The following is a 22,386-nucleotide window of genomic DNA, read 5'->3' as shown; positions in this document are numbered from 1 at the left end:
GTTTCGAAACCCAGAGGCGCAACATCTCGAGACTTCCGGGAACGGTCGCGAAACAGACAGGGTCGAGAAGTCAATGAGATACATGTTAAATTATTTGTTCATTGTTAATGGTCTCGAAATCTAAAGGCACAACCTAGATTCCAGCGCATGTCTTAAGTAGTTGAACATGTTATTACTCCAACCTAATGATCCCTAATAAATACAAATAGAAAGTGACAAACTGACACGTTTTCATTTCCGTCATATACAACAATATAAGGAAGGAGTGGCTTTGATTTTTGACAGCCTGCACATGCGCAGTTCGGCGCCAGAAGACAGTCAGACCCCATGACGTGTTTTTATGTATGAGTTTAGCTATTCAGTGTCGGCATGACATCGCCTACAAATATGATCTGGGATTTCTATTGAAGAAGCAGTTTTAGCCTATCTTCATATTGTACTGTCTTTGATATTAGCATGGGCAACACCATTGAGGGCTTCCACCATTTTAATGTAGTCAACTGAGTGGTACAGCAAAACTTCATTGGCTGATCCTTCCTGGTGACCCATTTTGTACGGGTTTTGGATAAACACCGAAAATAAGGTCTATGGTAAACAAAGGCTTAGGAAATCTTATACTTTTTGTTCTATGAGCAAAATGTATATCGTCAGCTAACGTCACCTTTTGTGAATTTTGAAGCATTTATATAATTGAAAAAAAGCACAAAGGCTTCTTAATTCATAAAGGTCATGTTAACTGACTAATATTATCTCATAGACCAAAACGTATAAGATCTCTTAAGCCTGTGTTAACCTCAAACCTTATTTTCTGAGTTTATCCCAAAAACCTAATTCTTTCCCCATAAATGTTCCCCACATTAATGGCTGAACGCACCAGAGGTAACTAATTTACAGTTTTTAGGAAATGTTTTTTAGGACGACAACAGTGTTTCCCAAACTCGGTCCTCAGAACCCCAAGAGGTTTTAATCTGTTGGTTTTTGCCCTAGTACTACACAGCTGATTCAAATAATAACTAATCGTCACGCTTTGATCATTTGAATTAGCTGTGCAGTGTTAGGGAAAAGTCCAGAGGACCGAGTTTGGGAAACGCTGAACTACAAGCTGGCGTGCTCTATGATGGCACAGATTCAAAGATAAGTCCTCTATCTATCTCTATGTTTTTCCACTCATTTTGGGGGAGTGTATTGAGATGCCGCTAGGTGGCAGACTTCACACAGTAATCTCATATTTTCACAGAAACAGGTCTAAGAAAGACAAAATGTAAGTTTCTCATGTGATACAACAAGCGAGGAGGGAGACAAACAATATTTCATAATAAAACACTTTTAAAAGTCTTGTTCAACTTCCCTCTGCATTTCGCTACAACTGTGGCAAAGCAATTCACTTTTTGTCCTGAATATAAAGCGTGATTTGCATTTGCCCCAAACATAACACAACACATATCTGAGTACCACTCTCCATATTCAAGGATAGTGGTGGCTGCATCATGTTATGGGTATGCTTGTCATCGTTAAGGACTGGGGAGCTTTTCAGAATAAAAAAATAAGCTGGTATGGAGCTAAGCATAGGCAAAATCCTAGAGGAAAACTTGGTTCAGTCTGCTTTCCACCAGACACTGGGAGATTAATTCACCTTTCAGCAGGTCAATAAACTAAAACACAAGGCCAAATCTACACTGGCGTTGCTTACCAAGAAGAATGTAAATGTTCCTGAGTGGCCAAGTTACAGTTTTGACTTAAATCTGCTTGAGAATCTATGGGGTGGCAGGGTAGCCTAGTGGTTAGAGCGTTGGACTAGTAACCAGAAGGTTGGAAGTTCAAACCCCCGAGCTGACAAGTTACGAATCTGTCGTTCTACCCCTGAACAGTTAACCCACTGTTCCTAGGCTGTCATTGAAAATAAGAATTTGTTCTTAACTGACTATTACATAAAGGTAATAATAAATAAATATGGCAAGACCTGAAATTGATTGTCTAGCAATGATCAACAACCAATTTCACAGAGCTTGAAGAATTTTGAAAAGAAAAATGGGCAAATGTTGCACAATCCAGTTGTGGAAAGCTCTTAGAGGTTTACCCAGAAAGGGGTTAAATATATATTCATGTTTAATTTATTTATTTTTTAAATGTTAAGAGTTAAGAGTTTTTCTTCCTCTTTGTCATTACGGAGTATTTTGTTGAGATCGTTAACAACGTTTGGAAAAAGTGAAGGGGTGTGAATACTTTCTGACTGCACTGCACTCTTAAATCTTTATCTGGTACAGCCAGAGGACTGGCCATGCCTCGGTGCCTGGTTCCTCTCTAGGTTTCTTCCTACGTTCCTGCCCTCTACTGAGTATTTCCACTGTGCTTCTGCCTCTGCATTGCTTGCTCTTTGGGGTTTTAGGCTGGGTATCTGCTGATATAAAAAGGGCTTCGACAGTATTGTCAAATCAAAGACAAGATTGGGGGCTACTGCAGGTCATATGCAAAACAATTCATTTGGGGCAAAGTGCAGTTGGTCAGTCTTTCATGGATGTGAACTGACAGAGAAAAAGGATGAGGGGAGGAGGGAGGGAGGAGGCACACGGGTGCTTTTATGGAACACTGCCCCTGCTCTGAGAGTGGATATAATAGGCCTGTGCCCGGTGCCTTCTTCTCATGGAGCCTAGCAACAATCCATTTCAGCATGTCAGACTGAGGAAGGCTGCAAACCCACACGCTGAAGGAAACGCTCAACTCACAAAAATTCTCAAAACACGTTGGAGACCACAGTGTGATTGCAGAATCACCCAGCAGCAAAACATCTCATTCCTGCAGAACATTTGTTCTGCAGCTCCTGCTTTGTTGTCGGTTCTGCCTTCTCTCTGGAGAAGTAACAGTAAGACGTGGAAACATCCAAGGAATAAGGCATGCGAAATGGCAAACAGGGCCAAATGGCACTTGGATTCCCAGCCGTCTTCTCTCTCTCTCTCTCTCTCTCTCTCAACACATACCCTCTCTCTGACCATTGCTGTAAGAGCTTCGTGTTAGTTAGTAGCTCGACCCCTTGCACGCAGCTCTTAGACAGGGCATGAGAGATACTCAGAGGGCTATTGTGGAGAGGAATGTCATTGAATCGGAGGCTCACTGTGAGTTCCCAGGAAGTCCTTTGTGAGATGTGACACCTGAAGAAAAAAGGAGAGCTGCTTTAAAAAAGAGAATAGCTGAATACTACATTATGCCATTAATAACGCACGGCGCTAGAGCAGAATGGCTTTAATGCCTTAGGAATTAAGAAGAATTAAGATTGTAGAACGGCTATGCATTCCTCCTCATTACAATATATCTTCATGTCAAAGTTCCGGCTTTACGTGTCGGTCTGGCTCTTCAGGAAATTCTTGAGGAATATTGCAGTGATTTTGCCTATTCTCCAGCTGTGTGAGGGTCATACTGGTTTGACATGGCCTTACCCTTCTGTTAGCCCGTTGCTAGGAAACCCTGGACCTCCAGCTGATTGGCTAATGGCTTTCACACAGCATTAGGACTTGTACTAGAGTAAGACCATATGCATATCACTGAACATGTAAAGCTGAAAGGTTCAAGTTTTTACCAGGCTCTTGCTCACCAGCAGAGCAGGGAAATATGATTGATAGCTCATCATATGAGAGGCCTCTGCATCTCCTCCTGCCTCTTGATAAAGAACACGGCAGGCTTGGCTCCTCTCTCAGTTATATGTGAAAATGTGTGTACGCATACGTGCCTGTGTGTGTGTGTGTGTGTGTGTTCTTTATGTGTTAGTGGACCGGGGGTCTGGTTGTCTACCGGTCTTTGTTTTATCCCTAGAGGGAGTTGGAGACAGGAGGGCAGACAGGCACTGACTGGCTGCTCTTTGACTCTCTGGTTCTGTGGTCCCGATGAAAGCCCTGCCACTCCTCTCCCTGGGCTCAGGGAAGCCTGATGTCACATGAGAGGGACTGGCTGGAATGCCACACGAGGGCCTTTGAGGATGACTGAAGGAGCTCTGTGTTGCTGTTGCTTCGGCTGCTGTTGATTCACAGACGACTGCTCGACTCTGGCTGCTGTCTCTGTGGCTGCCTGTCCCACCGTTGTCGTCTCTGGCCTCTGGCAGCTCTCTGTTCCACCCAGGGAGCTGTAGAGGAGACCAAAGACCCGCACAGAGGGACTGGACTGTCACCGTGAGGTAAATGTCCCTTCTCAGTCAGACATCTCTCTGGTACATGGCTGACTGAAGACTGGTTGAGGCCCATTACAGGAAACTGACTGCTTGACTGAGTCTGTGGGGACTTTTAGAGGGTTTTGTACAGATGTAGTGCTCCCTCCCGCCTCCTTTAGTTAGAGCGTTGATGGAGTATAGCATAAAAGCTGTATTGACTTATGCTATAGTTGAAAAGAGTGTAATCATGCTGTTTGGTAAGGTTACATAACTCAATCAAAAACTGCATCGCCTGAGCGGATGTTGCCGTGTGCAGCCAGCCAGTGAGCAGCACAGCCACAGACAGAGAAGACAGACAGCGAGGTGTGTGTGTTTATGTGCGTGTGTGCAGCCACATACAATGAGTTGACAGCGAGGGGGGGTGGCTTTTGCCTGCCAGCACGCACGCCTATCTGTGAGTGGCTGAGACAGGCATTGATCCGTTGGGGTTATGCAACAGGGTGTCCGGAATATTGAACTTCAGGCAGGACAGTTGGCTGTCAATGATGTTGACGTTCGGCTACAATCTACCAGGGTGCCATGGAAACAGGGCTGAGGCAGTTGAGGAAGCCACATCAGTAGGGAGTGAGAAGATTCAGGTTTTCTTAGAGGCCATGAAGGCAGATGAAGAGAGGAAGACACCATGGGAAGCCATTGTTACAGACAGAGGACACTAAAAAGACCCAACAGAACCTTGTCAAGTTCTAGTCTGGGTACCTGACTTTTACTATTAACTTGCACTCAACAAGGCTTCTATTGCGTGTAGCAGGAAGAAGCACTGCATGCATACAGTTGGGAAGATATGATGCTGTGCTTTACCGAAGGCTTGACATTGATTAGCAGAATACTGTTAGTAGCTAAACAAGAAACCGCCGACGCCTAGGCTGGTCAAATCCAGGGGGAGTCCTCTTCGTTGACAAACAGTCTTATGTTAGTCTAGCTGTTTGTGTCCCACGGTTTGTGTGTTTGTTTACCACAGGTAACTGTATCGTAGGTGTGGCGAGGTCAGCTAGGGGGATAGCAGTGTTCTACCATTGTCCTCTCTCTAACACTGGCCTGTGTGTTTCATATTCCCTCAGTAGCTGATCCCATCCCAGGGCCATTCATCACCCAGACTGACTCCAGACACCAGCCACCACACACAGACACAGTCACTCCCTCAGAAGTAACCAAACACCTAGCAGCAAAGTAGAGCTTCCTCTGGTCGTAAACAGTGCTGTGTTTACCAGTAGCCAAAGATGACATAGTATCCCACATCCACTCCCTTTATTGATGCACTTCTACCAAGTCCTTTATGTGTCATCTTAAATGGATTAGCCTCACTTGCAGGTCCGCCCACAAAGGGCTGATGGGGAGAGACTATTCATTGACCAATAGCTCTGGTCCTCTCCTCCCTATCTACATTTTTGTAGTAATGGTTTCCGTTGAAAATCCGACCCAACACTGCCATCCAGATACATTGAACTGTCCCATACCTATCGTACTTGGTTGTTAAAAATCCCAGGATGTGATCTCTCGCATGTGTTTTATACGGTCTATGGTTTTGACTTCTTACCGCTGCAGCACGTGTCTCTGAGGGTAAGTGGGTCTCAAACATAACACAATTGATTCTCCATCAAAACAGAATGTTGTCTTTTTGCCGTCTGTTATTTCACTGCTGTTCTCTCCCTATGCAGTGAAAGGAAGGACTAAACTGACCTGCCTGGAAGATAACCCTTGTTGCTGCACTCTCCCTATGCAGTGAAAGGAAGGACTAAACTGACCTGCCTGGAAGCTAACCCTTGTTGCTGCACTCTCCCTATGCAGTGAAAGGAAGGACTAAACTGACCTGCCTGGAAGCTAACCCTTGTTGCTGCACTCTCCTCTCTGCCAAGCGGAAAGTCTTAACTAGCAACAGGTCGCTTCCAGAAAGCCACAGGTTCAGTCACAAGCCAAGCACAGAGGAGTCACACACACACACACACACACACACACACACACACACACACACACACAAACACACAAACACACAAACACACACACACAGGGCGGCGGAACTCGAGAAGCAAAACAACATTGTATTGAGTACCCTGAAAAATTGTGGTCCAACAAGTGAAATGCAGATCCTTCCTGCATAAATTCAAGATAATCCTCTAAATTATGTTAATTTATGCATGGGGAAAACAAGTGGGAGCCGTGGAGTAGCATGTTATTGTGTGTTTAAGTCCTGCCTCCAGATTAGAGTGGAAGTATCCAAGGGTGGACATTGTGAGGAGCGGCTCTCGGCCGAACCTCTCATTCGACCAGAAATCTCAATCAAAATCAAATCAAATCAAATTGTATTGATCGTGTACACGTATTTTGGGGGCAGGGTACTGAGGGCAGGGTACTGGGTGCAGGCTGGCTAGTGATGACTGTTTAACAGTCTGATGGCCTGGAGATAAAAGCTGTTTTCAGTCTCTTGGACCCAGCTTTGATGCACCTGTACCGTCTCAATGGTAGTGGGTTGAACTGGCCTTGGCTCTGGTGGCTGAGGTCCTTGATGATTTTCTTGGCCTTCCGTGGTCACCGGGTGCTGTTGATGTCCTGGAGGGCAGGCAGTGTACCCCCAGTGATGCGTTGGGCTGACCGCACCACCCTCTGGAGAGCCCTGCGGTTGTGGATGGTGCGATCGCAGCTGTTGGGCCTTCTTCACCACACTGTCTGTGTACATGGACCCTTTCAGGTTGTCAGTGATGTGCACGCCGAGGAAGCTTTTCACCATCTTCACTGCGGCGCCGTTGCGCCTTCTTAAACCCTCTCCACTGCGGCGCCTTCTTAAACCCTCTCCACTGCGGCGCCTTGTGCCTTCTTAAACCCTCTTCACTGCGGCGCCGTTGTGCCTTCTTAAACCCTCTCCACTACGGCCTCCTTTGTTTGGTTGATGTTGAGGGAGAGGTTATTTTCCTTGCACCACTCCGCCAGGGCCCTCACCTCCACCCTGTAGGCCAGGGCCCTCACCTCCTCCCTGTAGGCCAGGGCCCTCACCTCCTCCCTGTAGGCCAGGGCCCTCACCTCCTCCCTGTAGGCCAGGGCCCTCACCTCCTCCCTGTAGGCCAGGGCCCTCACCTCCTCCCTGTAGGCCAGGGCCCTCACCTCCTCCCTGTAGGCCAGGGCCCTCACCTCCTCCCTGTAGGCCAGAGCCCTCACCTCCTCCCTGTAGGCCAGGGCCCTCACCTCCTCCCTGTAGGCCAGGGCCCTCACCTCCTCCCTGTAGGCCAGGGCCCTCACCTCCTCCCTGTAGGCCAGGGCCCTCACCTCCTCCCTGTAGGCCAGAGCCCTCACCTCCTCCCTGTAGGCCAGGGCCCTCACCTCCTCCCTGTAGGCCAGGGCCCTCACCTCCTCCCTGTAGGCCAGGGCCCTCACCTCCTCCCTGTAGGCCAGGGCCCTCACCTCCTCCCTGTAGGCCAGGGCCCTCACCTCCTCCCTGTAGGCCAGGGCCCTCACCTCCTCCCTGTAGGCCAGGGCCCTCACCTCCTCCCTGTAGGCCAGGGCCCTCACCTCCTCCCTGTAGGCCAGGGCCCTCACCTCCACCCTGTAGGCCAGGGCCCTCACCTCCTCCCTGTAGGCCAGGGCCCTCACCTCCTCCCTGTAGGCCAGGGCCCTCACCTCCTCCCTGTAGGCCAGGGCCCTCACCTCCTCCCTGTAGGCCAGGGCCCTCACCTCCTCCCTGTAGGCCAGGGCCCTCACCTCCTCCCTGTAGGCCAGGGCCCTCACCTCCTCCCTGTAGGCCAGGGCCCTCACCTCCTCCCTGTAGGCCAGGGCCCTCACCTCCTCCCTGTAGGCCAGGGCCCTCACCTCCTCCCTGTAGGCCAGGGCCCTCACCTCCTCCCTGTAGGCCAGGGATCAGCAACTAGATTCAGCCGCAGGCCTATTTTTTTCTTGAGCGGATAGACTGCAAATTGACCGCAAGAAGCCCAAACAGATATAATATTTGACTACAACATAATCATTTCAAACCTTGCTTACATTTGTATATGATCACGTGTCTCTCTATTATGCGTGGGAATACTTGGGAACAAATATCTTGAATTAAAATAACTTGGGAGCTGATTTCCTTGTTTTAAAAAAATCTATTATGTCCCCGTGGTCAAAAAACTTGGGGGGGCAAATAATCAGGCCTCCCACTGTTGTGTCATCAGCAAACTATTGTCATTGGTGAACAGGGAGTACAGAAGGGGGGCTGAGCACACACCCTTGTTGGGGCCCCCCTGTTGAGAATCAGCGTGGTGGAGGTGTTGTTGCCTACATTCACCACCTGGGGTTGGCCCGTCAGGAAGTCCATAACCCAGTTGCATGGGATGGGGTTCAGACCCAGGGCCCCGAGCTTAGTGATGACCTTGGAGGGCACTACGGTGTTGAAGGCTGAGCAGTAGTCAATTAACAGCATTCTTACATGGGTATTCCTCTTGTCCAGATGGGATAGGGCAGTGTGCAGTGTGATAGCGAGTGTGTCATCCGTCGATGGAGGCGGTACGGATATTGTAGTGGGTCTAGGGTGTCAGGTAAGGTGGAGGAGATATGATCCTTAACTAGCCTCTCAAAGCACTTCACAATGACAGAAGTGAGTGCTACGAGGTAACAGTCATTTAGTTCAGTTACCTTAGCTTTCTTGGGTACAGGTGGACATCTTGAAGAAAGCGGGAACAACAAACTGGGATAGGGAGAGATTGAATATGTCCGTAAACACTCCAGCCAGCTGGTCTGCACATGCTCTGAGGACGCGGCTAGGGATGCTGTCTGGACCGGAAGCCTTGCGAGGGTTAACATGTTTAAATGTCTTACTCGCGTCGGCCACGGAAAACGTGAGCCTTCGTTGTGACTGTAAGATCATGTTGCACAACACCATATAATAAGAGCAACAGTAATAGAGGTTTCATATGGGGCGAAGCCAACACCCTACCCCCAGCTCCGTACTCTGCAGAGGAGAAAGAGAACGATACTTGAGATCTGGATTCCTATAGGAATATCGAAGTGTTCGTGAACAACAAATTCACACAGGTTCATTCAGATTAATAGTGGCACAATCGTAGGCCCTTGTTATTGGTAAATGATGGAACAGCACGACTCATCTCTCAGCTGTTATAGTAGAGGCCCCTAGACATGATCCTGGCTTCACTTATCCATCATGCAATTATACTGATTATACTATTTTTCTTTTAGATCACACAACTTCTTAGTGTAGTTTCGTTAGGCACTAAATTGGCACTTCGTCTTTGTGAGTAAAAGTTTTGCCTTCTGAATGTGCACGTTTCACTTTCACCACTGGCTAGTCAGTAACCATTTCATATCACCGTTCAGAGAGAATGTTCAACAATCTGTTTTTTCCCCCTCCCGCTGCGCCTGTGTGAGTAGTGGGCGGCGCGCATACCCAATCCCCCTCTCCATACCCAGCCAGTGTTGTACGTGAGAGAGTGGAGCCACTCCGTTGACTCCAAGCAGAGAGCGAAAGACAGAGAGGAAAGAGAGGCAGGAGGACCGGAGCGCCGACATCGTCGGTATGAATCAAGTGTAGCATCTTAGAATTTCAGATTGTTTTGCAACAATATTTTTTTTCGTTTAAAATTCCGTTTTGGCGCTGAATCGGAGACTATGGAACTGACTGTATCCAGGGTGCTGATTCCCATTGCGCAGCTCCTGGTTTCCTGCCATATAGGTAAGGAAGAAGAATATTAATAGATTTTGAAAAGTGCAATGATTTATGTGTGATACGCATTATCACTGAGTGTGCACAGCGCATGTTTGTAACAGGCTACTGTAGGCTCTATATAGTGTATTCACTCAACGATGACATATTTGATACTGGCAAACAAATAAAGACAGAGAACATGGTGAACTTAAAATGTGCATCCCAAATGCAACTCCACCTGACACGTCTCAGGACTGTATATTTGGAGAAATTACACTGTTGATTTATCATGAAGAGACTTTTAACCTTTGGAGAACTTCTTCGTTTTAATGGGAGCATTTCGCTTGATATGTCAAGCTCACTCATGTGTAGGCTGTTAACAGCATTTGGTCATGCCATTGAGAGCGCCTTTAACTGGTGAAGCCATTGAAACATGGCGTGAACACTGACAGTGGGTTGGTTTCGTGGATGGATCTGCCATCTGCATTTTCCGTTTCTTCTAATCCCTTGGCTCAGTCTTTATCTGTGATCTAAAATAAGCATCTAAGAGATGGACAGTTTTGCTGGCCGGTTTTATGGGAATTGGGAATTATGGGGAAAATTATTTGGAGGGAAATGAAGGAGGGAACACATCTCTAAGCCATCTGTTCCTCAGTATGCCAGGCCACCCTACAAGAGTAGGCTAACCCCCCCCCACACACACACATACACACATACACACTGCATACCACACTCACACTGTCTCAAAAATATGCACATCCATCTGCATTCAAGACTATCACCAATTTGACTGTTTGGATACAATCAACACATTCACACCATGCCATATGATATATATATATATATATACTGTAGACCACATTAAGGTAATTCGCCTAGATATGAACAGTGCAGAACAGTACATTAGGTACTCATTGTAAAGTCACTTCAGCTGTGGTGTGCCAGTGCCTCAGCTGGCAGAGCTGAGTGCAAGAGCACGGTCAGGGTCAAGTTTTGTGCATGGTTTGTGGGCATGGCTAGGGTTAGGGTCAAGTTTTCAGGGTTCAGTTTTCAATTCAGTCGGTTCAGAAAGTGGGACAATCCTCATAGGAAACAATGGATGATTGACTGAATTGAAAACGGAACTGACCCCAACCCTGATCAGGAGAGCCTGGGGAGAGTTCATAAGCATGAGCGTGGTAATGACATAATACTCATTGATCAGAGCCAGCAGCCCTATAGGGCAGGCTCTCTTTATTTCTCTCATGGACAGGGTTGGTGTACGTGAGAGGCTCTGAGAGCACACAGAGTATGTTAGTTACACCATCAGTGGGGCATCAGAGTGGCTCTCATCCTGACACTGCTGTTGATCGGTGGATCATTGTGGATAATGTTGCCCTGTTATGTATATAAATGAGATGGCTGTAACACCCTCGATGGGCAGGGCAAGAGTGTCGTTCCACCTCAAATAAGCAGAAGCGTTTCGACACCCACCATGTCAGATTGTTCTGAAATTGTTTCTGTAGTTAGAAAGAAATAAGACTCGAATTCCTGCACATTATTTTGTTGAAATATGGCTCAACGACTGATCACACGGCTATGGACCCAGGAACGGAAACGACTACGAGTAGGAACACAGCACGAGACAAACATAACAGCAGCAGGACACACACTTCAGGTGTGCAGCTGTGGTTATGAGAGAGTAACATCGGCAAAGGGGGTTAAGGATCCATCAAGGGAGGAAAAGGTGTTTGGGAGAGCAGAGACAGGGACCTCGCGTTGACCAGTACTTCTTGCGAAGCAGCCAGTCAAATCAGTCGAATGAAGCACAGCGACGGGAAGCAAACCCAAGTTCGCAGAGCATCAGCACCCCTGTAACGGAGGAGGATAACACAAGCACAGAAATGCCGGTGGGTGAATTCACCTAACCACAGAGACCTCTAAAAGAGGAAAAGATCAAAGGGCACAGACCGAGTGTGAAGTGGCCCAAAAGCTGTTGAAAAGAGAGAGTGGGAAACAATCAACAACGACCTGACAAAAATCTTGGAACAACAGGTAGGAACAGCAGAGAAAAAGCTTGAAAGGATGGGAGACATTATCTACCACTACAGAGAAGAGCGCTTTGGAGTAAACGAAAGGAGAAGTGGCAAGACACCACCCGCGCCAGTGTAACGGATGTGAAACGCTAGCTTAGTTAGCGGTGGTGCGCGCTAAATAGCGTTTCAATCGGTGACGTCACTTGCTCTGAGACCTTGAAGTAGTAGTTCCCCTTGCTCTGCAAGGGCCACGGCTTTTGTGGAGCGATGGGTAACGATGCTTCGTGGGTGACTGTTGTTGATGTGTGCAGAGGGTCCCTGGTTCGCACCCGGGAATGGGCGAGGGGACAGTCTAAAGTTATACTGTTACACCAGCCAAATCTAGGAGGCAGCAAGAGATCGAGATACTTGTCAGAGTGAGAAGGCAGCTGAGAAAGCAGTGGAAGAAGACCTCTGATGCAGAGAGAGAAGGTCTCCTTCTACTCCGAGCAGACATCAAATGTCGGCTGGCAACCTTGCGAAGAGCGGAAAACTTAAGGAAACTTCGTAGGAAGAAGGAACACTCAAGAACACGGTTCTATAAAAAAAACTTTAAGTTTGTCGAAGACCTCTTCGCAAAGGAAAAGTGCGGAATCCTAAAAACTCCAAAGCCAGAACTGGAAGAACATCTGGAAAAGGTCCACCAGGACACGAAAAGGCATGAGCAGATAATCATCCCACATGACATCCCACCTATTCAACCACCAGAATTCAATCTGGACACTGACCCTCCAAAATGGAGGGAAGTAGAGAACGTTGTCCGACGAGCAAGAGCGGCCTCGGCTCCTGGGCCTAATGGAGTACCATACAAGCTCTACAAGAACGCCCCGGATGTTCTACTCTTTCTTTGGAGGCTCATGTGTGGCAGAAATACATAATACCAAAGGCATGGCGAAGGGCTGGTGGTGTACTAATCCCGAAAGAGAAGGATGCGACAGACATCAGTCGATTCTGACCAATCTCCCTTCTCAACGTCGAAGGGAAGATCTTTTTCAGTATAATAGCACAGAGGCTGTCCACTTACCTGGAAAGGAACAAGTACAAGGATGAGTCCCATAATTGACATCTTAACCCAGTCTAAGAAATAAACCTCCCATGCCACTGTCAACATCACGGCAAATCTCATGTGAGTTCATACCATCTATTGGCACAATGGACAGTTTTTAACATCTCATCCCGTGTTTTATGATTCTTGTTCTCTGAGAAATTAAGCTAATTGATTACATCAAAATTTGCCCATTTAAATGTATAGGATTCATATAATATTCAAAGAAATATAGTACCTAACATCTGATTTGGACCAAACTTTTTTCTAGACATGAGACATGAGGAATCCAAGAAATTGTTTAAAGTCACCCACAGACCATACACTCCAACAACAAATATATAGTATCAGTTCTCTATGTCTGACAAGTACCATGAAGCTGCGGCTCTGAGTATTGCTTCCCGGCTCTGAGTAATGTATTCCCAGTTAATTTGATTATGTCCCCCCCCCCCCCTGTTTAGAGAAATTATTAATTGATGTTGTTAGGTTTTACGTCCCATCCTACATCCTGGTATTACCAAGTTCTGACCACTAGGCGGTGCTGTTCCTGATTTTAGGTGATATTTGTTAAAGAATGACTATGTTATTGAATGAATGGGAAGAATTGATCTTCCACACTGTTCTCTCCATGGGTGTGATTGGGATGTATGAAGTAACAGCATGCGATGGTGTACTCTTTGAAAAAAACGGTGCTATCTAGAACCTACGAGGGTTCTCTGGCTGTCCCCATAGGATAACCTTTTGAAGAACCCATTTTGGTTCCAGGTAGAACCCTTTTGGTTCCAAGTAGAAATCTTTTGGGTTCCATGTAGAACCATCTGTGGAAAGGGTTCTACATGGAACCCAAAAGATTTCTACTTGGAACCAAAAGGGTTCTACCTGGAACCAAAATGGGTTCTTCAAAAGGTTATCCTATGGGGACAGCCAGAGAACCCTCATAGGTTCTAGATAGCACCGTTTTTTTCAAAGAGTACACCATCGCATGCTGTACCTACAAGGGTTCTACCTGGAAACAAAAATGGTTATCCTATAGGACTGGGAATTGCCAGGGACCTCACGATACGATCGTATCACGATATATCTCAATTCGATATGAATTGCGACTTGATACTGTGATTTCTATTGTGATTCAACGTTCCAAACATATTGCTCACTGTATGTCTGCTACAGAGGAACAACAGAGAGCCATAATAAAAACGAGTTTTGATCAGTCGTGGATATAAAAGAGCTGAAAACATGTTGGCTCACCATTTAAAAAGAAGATTGAGGCCAAGCTATAGGGGAGAAATATCCACGTTTTGGTGCTGGCACAGCCGACTAGCGATAACTAATGTTAACTACCTAGCAACAAGTAAATCGACGTCATAGAATCATTATAATTGTCACGACTTCCACCGAAGTCGGTTCTTCTCCTTGTTTGGGCGGCGTTCGGCGGTCGACGTCACCGGTCTTCTAGTCATCGTCGATCCACTTTTCATTTTCCATTTGTTTTGTCTTGTTTTCCTACACACCTGGTTCTCATTTCCCTCATTAAGTGTTGTGTATTTAACCCTATGTCCCCCCATGTCTTTGTGTGGTATTGTTTGTTGTAAGTGCTTCTGCACATTGGTTACTGGTGTGCGACGGGTTTTGAACCCATGTTGATTTATTCTTTATGCCGTTGGTTTTGGAATTAAACTGCTCCGGCTATTACCTGGTTCTGCTCTCCTGCGTCTGACTTCACTGCCACCAGTTACGCACCCCATTACAATAATATAGTCAACAATAATAGCACGATACTCTACTGTAGACATTTCCCCCTCCCCATCCCTATTCTCCCATGGGAACAGCTGAAGAACCGTTTTGGAACCCTTTTTTTTTAAGTGCGGGTTGAGTTCTTTGCTGGTCAGTCAGACCTACGGAGTTGAATAGAATAGAATAGAATACAATCGAGTATCTCTTGGAACACATTTAACAGATGGTTGATGCTCTCTTTAACGAGCTGTAGCAGCAGCAGCCTTTGTGAGACCGTAACAGTTGTGAATGTGGTGAGGGTGGGTGAGCCTGGGTGAGCCTGCTGAGTACTCTTATGGGATCCAGCATCATTAATTAGGGTAGTTTACTCTGCTCTAAACCCACGGTGTATAGTTAATTGGCATTTGGCAGCATGTCCGCTGCAGTTTCCTTTGAACCTTGGACAGAATGTACATGGAATAAAGCAAACAAAGCCCTAGACCAGAGCACTAGATAATGAAACATAATGAAAAGCCAGAAGGACTATTAAAAATAGAATAGGAGTCTTCTACTGAATAGACACCTGCTAGTGTTGCGGACACAAATGTGTCTGGGTCAAACCTGTAACCAATTCAACTGCAACCTGGGTGAGGCTCAATTACATTCAATCACGCCTGTAAATAGTTACTGCTTATAAAACCTTTATTAACTGTGTATTATGATACTATTCATAACATGAGAAATTTGCCTGAATAAAGAAATCTCTTTGGAACTGTGAATAAAGAAGATCACACACACCTGATGCTATAGAACCAAAAGGGCTTCTTCCAATGAATGGTTCCATTTAGAACCCAGAACCCTTTCAAAACTCTTTCTTTCCCCCTAGCTCTGTAAATCATGTTCCTTATCAAGCAACATCACCTAAAGAGGCCTGTGATACAAGCAGATGATGCGTAACAGAGAAGCTATACATTAGCCATCAGGTTTGACCGGTTCACCCCTGGGTGCTTATGACACCCTGTGATCTACCATATCTGGTCATTAGTCCCATGTGTAGTTATGTCATCCTAATGCTACTTACGTAATCAGGAGAGAGAGAGCCCCCTCTTCCTCTGTGCTGCGTACATAATGAGGAGAGAGAGAGAGCCCCCCTTTCCCTCTGTGCTGCGTACATAATGAGGAGAGAGAGAGCCCCCATCTCCCTCTGTGCTACGTACATAATGAGGAGAGAGAGAGCCCCCATCTCCCTCTGTGCTGCGTACATAATGAGGGGAGAGCCCCCTCTCCCTCTGTGCTACGTACATAATGAGGAGAGAGAGAGCCCCCCTCTCCCTCTGTGCTGCGTACATAATGAGGGGAGAGCCCCCCTCTCCCTCTGTGCTGCGTACATAATGAGGGGAGAGCCCCCATCTCCCTCTGTGCTGCGTACATAATGAGGGGAGAGCCCCCTCTCCCTCTGTGCTACGTACATAATGAGGAGAGCGCGAGCCCCCCTCTCCCTCTGTGCTGCGTACATAATGAGGGGAGAGCCCCCCTCTCCCTCTGTGCTGCGTACATAATGAGGAGAGAGAGAGCCCCCCTCTCCCTCTGTGCTGCGTACATAATGAGGGGAGAGCCCCCCTCTCCCTCTGTACTGCGTACATAATGAGGAGAGTGCGAGCCCCCCTCTCCCTCTGTGCTGCGTACATAATGAGGGGAGAGCCCCCCTCTCCCTCTGTGCTGCGTACATAATGAGGGGAGAGCCCCCCTCTCCCTCTGTGCTGCGTACATAATGAGGGGAGAGAGAGCCCCCATCTCCCTCTGTGCTGCGTACATAATGAGGGGAGAGCCCCCCTCTCCCTCTGTGCTACGTACATAATGAGGAGAGCGCGAGCCCCCCTCTCCCTCTGTGCTGCGTACATAATGAGGGGAGAGCCCCCCTCTCCCTCTGTACTGCGTACATAATGAGGGGAGAAAGAGCCCCCCTCTCCCTCTGTGCTACGTACATAATGAGGGGAGAGCCCCCTCTCCCTCTGTGCTACGTACATAATGAGGAGAGAGAGAGCCCCCCTCTCCCTCTGTGCTGCGTACATAATGAGGGGAGAGCCCCCCTCTCCCTCTGTGCTACGTACATAATGAGGAGAGAGAGAGCCCCCCTCTCCCTCTGTGCTGCGTACATAATGAGGGGAGAGCCCCCCTCTCCCTCTGTGCTACGTACATAATGAGGAGAGCGCGAGCCCCCCTCTCCCTCTGTGCTGCGTACATAATGAGGGGAGAGCCCCCCTCTCCCTCTGTACTGCGTACATAATGAGGGGAGAGAGAGCCCCCCTCTCCCTCTGTACTGCGTACATAATGAGGGGAGAGAGAGCCCCCCTCTCCCTCTGTACTGCGTACATAATGAGGGGAGAGAGAGCCCCCCTCTCCCTCTGTGCTACGTACATAATGAGGAGAGAGAGAGCCCCCATCTCCCTCTGTTCTGCGTACATAATGAGGGGAGAGCCCCCCTCTCCCTCTGTGCTACGTACATAATGAGGAGAGAGAGAGCCCCCTCTCCCTCTGTGCTACGTACATAATGAGGAGAGAGAGAGCCCCCTCTCCCTCTGTGCTACGTACATAATGAGGAGAGCACGAGCCCCCCTCTCCCTCTGTGCTGCGTACATAATGAGGGGAGAGCCCCCCTCTCCCTCTGTGCTACGTACATAATGAGGGGAGAGCCCCCTCTCCCTCTGTGCTACGTACATAATGAGGAGAGCACGAGCCCCCCTCTCCCTCTGTGCTGCGTACATAATGAGGGGAGAGCCCCCCTCTCCCTCTGTGCTACGTACATAATGAGGAGAGAGAGAGCCCCCCTCTCCCTCTGTGCTACGTACATAATGAGGGGAGAGAGAGCCCCCTCTCCCTCTGTGCTACGTACATAATGAGGAGAGCACGAGCCCCCCTCTCCCTCTGTGCTGCGTACATAATGAGGGGAGAGCCCCCCTCTCCCTCTGTGCTACGTACATAATGAGGGGAGAGCCCCCTCTCCCTCTGTGCTACGTACATAATGAGGAGAGCACGAGCCCCCCTCTCCCTCTGTGCTGCGTACATAATGAGGGGAGAGCCCCTCTCTCCCTCTGTGCTACGTACATAATGAGGAGAGAGAGAGCCCCCCTCTCCCTCTGTGCTGCGTACATAATGAGGGGAGAGCCCCCCTCTCCCTCTGTGCTACGTACATAATGAGGAGAGCGCGAGCCCCCCTCTCCCTCTGGACGATCAACTGATCGATGTCTCTTACGTTTGTGAAAAGACATCCACATGACCTCGCTCCATCTCTCTCTGTCAAATTAGATTTGTTTGCCCTTTCGGGGCCATTACTTTTAAATGTTAAATGAGTTTAGACGAGAGTCAAATGTCAAAGAATCACTGATATGGTTTGCCTCCTCTTCGTATTGTAATGTCTGCCGTTTGGATTAGAGGAGAGAGAGAGGAATGTCGGTCTAATCTGCTGTACAGCTATCTGTCTAGCCCCAGAGACGGGAGTGTGTGTGTGTGGGTGGGTGTTCAAGGGAACAAACATAGGGGCAGGATCTCACTTCTCGTACCATGTTTCTGTAAGTAGGCCTTTCTTCTGCGACAGAATCCATTGAGGACGTTGCATCCCCAAGTGTTCGTGCTGAGTCTCTCTTGTCTCTCTTGATGTTCACTCTCTCTTCTGATTTTTTTTCCCACATGATTATTCACCAGACTATAAATCTAACAGATGATGTCAATATCGCTAAGCTCACTCACCCGGAAGACAGAAATCTGTAACAGTAGCCATGGTAACATGTAATATGGTAAACTACTAGAACAAAATGATCCGGGGGGAACTGCTTGCTCCCCAGACAGCGTGAATATGTTCAGTCGAATGTATGGATGGAAATAAGAGTTAGCTACGCAGTACGATCCAACTCTGTGATAAGAACAGACGAGTTAGAGGTGATTTGGAACATGTGATGTGTCCACATCATTGACATCTCATCTGTCTTGACCCTCCATGTCTCTCTCAAGCACGGACGCATGGACGCACACACAGACACGCCACTGTCGAGGGCCAGTGTGTGTGTGTGGTGCTCCATAGTGGAAGATGAGATTAGAACTGTAGAACCGGACGGACCTTTACGCTGCAGCTCAGAAAAGAGCTGCTCTGTCCCTCTGTGCTGCCAGCACAACAACGTCTTCACGGGAGAGCCCCCCCCCCCTAAAAATATTTTTTCCAAAGCCATCGTATGTGTCTCTCTTTGGGTATCCAAAAAAAAAACTAGAATTAGCTTTGTGGCTTATCTTACCACAAAGAGAAGTTAGACTCAGATTTGGAGATAACTTATATGATAATAATTGATCATATAAGCACTCATTTTGATTACGACTTCTTTTGATGTATCTCTGAAAGCAATATTATTGAATCGTTCATGCCTATGCTTTATTTAAACCCTTTATTTGGTCTATTTTCAGGAAATGCATTTTTATCAGCATGACATTCCTAGTCAACTGTCATGCAATTTATTCATAAGCATATTTAGCCTATACCACTAATCCACTTACTTTCTCTCTGAGCCATGAAGTCACAGTTATTAGAGCTAGATCCATCCCAGTCGAGACTTTTATTGCAGCATATTGTCTACTTGGTCTTACTGCGAGTTGAAGTTCCCTTGCAGTACGATGACATATGGTTCTCAGTATACCCTGCAATATCCCAAGAGATATCAATAATGGAAACAATGAATTAATCATGTCTACAGCACCATGCCAGTGCCAGTCCATGGATTACTACCTTATCGTTCACCCGTACCCATAATGTTAACTAACATGCACAGGAAAATCAATGGTGTACATTTAACTCTGAATGTGTCAAATGTATACTATTATCAGTGAACATAGTCCCACTGTACTGGTGTAACAAGTGAACAAGTCCCACTGTACTGGTGTTAAAATAACACTTTTGAAAGTGTTAAAGATTTAACTATGTTGCAGTGTTTCCCATTTAACTCTTAAAATGTCCAACGGAACTCGATTGTGGCGTTTGCAGAACTCAGCTGTGGAGTAAAATGCATCACCCACAGTGTAAAACATAATACTTGATTTAGAGTGAACTGGGCTCACTCTGCTTAGTGATGACGCTGTTACACTTCCTCAGTGTAAGAAATGAACACCTGTAGTGTTACACTACATCATTTTGGGTGTTGTTTTAACACTGTATAGTGTAATGCCTAATTTGCATATTTCCCAGGGTGCCTTTTCTTTTTGAGTAAATTGTAGACTTAACACCCATGGCTGTATTTGTTAGTGACAGAGACATGGTGGTTGAATTATTTCCCGGTTTCAATTGGAATCCTGACATAGTTAGGATATCCAACAGTTGGAATGTTTATTCACCCACAACCTGCATTCAGAATGACAGTAAAAGATTAAGAAACGTAATAAACAAAACACTACATAAACCATTTAAACCGGTACAACCATTTCAGTAATGCGTGCAATAAATGTAACTAACTGATTGGATTCGTTTAGAAAAATGTATGTTATTTATCTTTGTGTCGCGTAAAATGAATGAATCAATCAATGTACATGGAAAAACACAAATATTAAAAACAATCCCCCAAAATATACCTGCAGTATAGCATGCAGGGAGATATAGTAATGATGGGTGTGGTTGTAATGGACTGTTTTACTCCCCACAGTGTAAAACAATAACTCTCATTATTAACACCAACACTTTAGGTTTATTTTACTCTTACAGAGTGAATGCAACACTAGAAATGTTACACTCAAAAATCTACCCTGGACCATTAGCTGTGTGGCATCATCCCAGACAGGGCACTGGCTAGCTAAAGAGAGCTACAGTGGACGGTCCACAGGTCGTGCTCTTTCTTAGAACATCCTGAATCACCCTCATCCGCAGTGTAAATGTTTAGAAAGCAGTGGTAGAGGAGAGGGCGAGGGAGGAAGAGGAGGGCAGTGACACTAAAAGGCCAGAGAGAAAGAGATGCTCTGTTTTCTCTGCTCTCCCTCTTGACTTCAGGAAGTTGGTTTGGAGTTATAGCGTCAGCCTGACGAGAGCCAGGCTTGTCTGTGGCTGGGCAGTTTGTCACAAAGGACAGTGTTGTTTAAAGGAGAGAGACTTAAGAAGAGGAGACTTAATAAGAGGCATTGGGAGATAGTGGGTCTTGGGGAATGAGATGACTGAGGCTGAGGGGGGTGTCCCAGGGAAAGCCGGTGGGAGAGGGGCTGCAGACTGCATTGAAAGATGGAGGGGAACCTCAAGTGAGAGGTGGTTGGGGGTGGGGGGGGGGGGGGGGGTGAAAGATGGGGTGTGTGTGTCCATGGCGATGGGAGAGGCAGCAGAGGATGTCAGTGTGGAAATCAGGGTGGCCAGACGCCACAGTACATTCTACGGTTGTCAAGGAGTCCAGTGCTGATGCTCTCTGCATGCTGATGGAACTGATGGAAAACCTGTGATGCATCTCAATACTGTATGCCACTTCCTCTCCTTGTCTCCTTTACTTCAGGAAGCCACATTCAACTATTGAGATGCTTATATAACTCAGTGCTGTGATGCTGAGCAGATGAACACGGTGCATTTCACTGCACTCAGAGTGGGAGAACCGTCTGGTTCTAACATACACACACACGCAGGCAAACACACACGAACACACACACCATCCCCACTAACTCACATGGACACAATCCTACATACCCAAGTAACAAATAAACGCACTACCAGTGTACACACAGTCATGACTTCAAAGTGGGACTGAGCATTTATGTCATCATCAACCACACAACCCCAGTGGGGCTGACTGCACTAAGTGCAGTGACTGTACCTGGCTCTAAAATGCTGGCTTTTGGTTATTAAGCTCTCTGTTCCTCTGTTTCCTCCAGCTCTCTGTGTTCTCTCCCCTCCCCGGGGGTGTCTCTCTCTGTGACTGATTTATTTATGAGTTCTTCTTCCCCTATTTCAGACGGGAGGAGCTCGGAGGAAGGAGCTGAAACTTTGTGTTTATTATTTTAGGCCATCCCTCACCAGGGAACTCCCTGGCTAGCGGCTCACATTAATAACAGGCTTTTTCATGGGTTGTTTGTTCACAAATGCTGTGTTTCATGGAGAGTTTTGTGGAGGAGATAAGTAAAACCCTCTCCATCGGCAGTAAACTTAATCTCATTAAGCAGAATTTTGAGAAAAGCTACCCTGACAAAGCCTTCAGAGTGCAGGACCATAGGAGAGATTGATGGGCTCTTTCATGATTGACACTCATTTATGTTGGTGTATGCAGCAGAATCGGGGGAGGAGTAGTCGCAGAGGCACAGAATCTGTCACAGAAATGGAATGATACGGACAAACTCCCATGATGCATGAGCAGACCTTCCACAGGCCTATCACTGAGAGCAGGACAGCTCTGTCCAGTGTCTTAAACTCTGAGCCATTTTAGCGCCTATGACTCTGGTTTAAAACCCAGTTGTTCTCAACAGAAGGTGAAGTTAAACCTCTTAGCAAATTATCCAGTTTTAAATCAACCCGAGAGTGTTACATTTAACACTGGTCCAGTGTCTATAAGGGTCCACACTTATCAGTGTTAAATGAACACACTGCTTAGTGTAAATCCTTGGTTTTGGTTGAGACATGGTTGTTGCATTCATCCATGTTCAGTCCTGTGGCCTCAGCAAATATGTTATCATTCAATTCTTTAACACACTGCAACACATACTTATTTTTGAAGACCATGTTTCACCTTAATACAGTGGCCCGAAACTCATG

The 22,386-nt window shown here is 46.9% G+C and overlaps 1 protein-coding gene across 7 annotated transcripts in view; it reads left to right on the top strand.

Annotated features, from left to right (window-relative positions):
- Positions 1-9,600: 9,600 nt before the first annotated feature.
- The window catches only part of LOC115133162 (receptor-type tyrosine-protein phosphatase zeta-like), a 45,136-nt gene continuing 32,350 nt past the window's right edge, over positions 9,601-22,386 (top strand). For all 7 annotated transcript variants that reach the window (XM_029666109.2, XM_029666108.2, XM_029666106.2 and 4 more), the window contains exon 1: positions 9,601-9,848. In XM_029666109.2, coding sequence (XP_029521969.2) covers positions 9,785-9,848 — 64 coding nt within the window. In that variant the 5' untranslated portion in view covers positions 9,601-9,784. The remainder of the gene's footprint in view (positions 9,849-22,386) is intronic.

Source organism: Oncorhynchus nerka, linkage group LG8 (genome assembly GCF_034236695.1).
Source record: "Oncorhynchus nerka isolate Pitt River linkage group LG8, Oner_Uvic_2.0, whole genome shotgun sequence".
Taxonomy (NCBI): domain Eukaryota; kingdom Metazoa; phylum Chordata; class Actinopteri; order Salmoniformes; family Salmonidae; genus Oncorhynchus; species Oncorhynchus nerka.
This window is presented reverse-complemented; position numbering and strand designations above follow the sequence as displayed.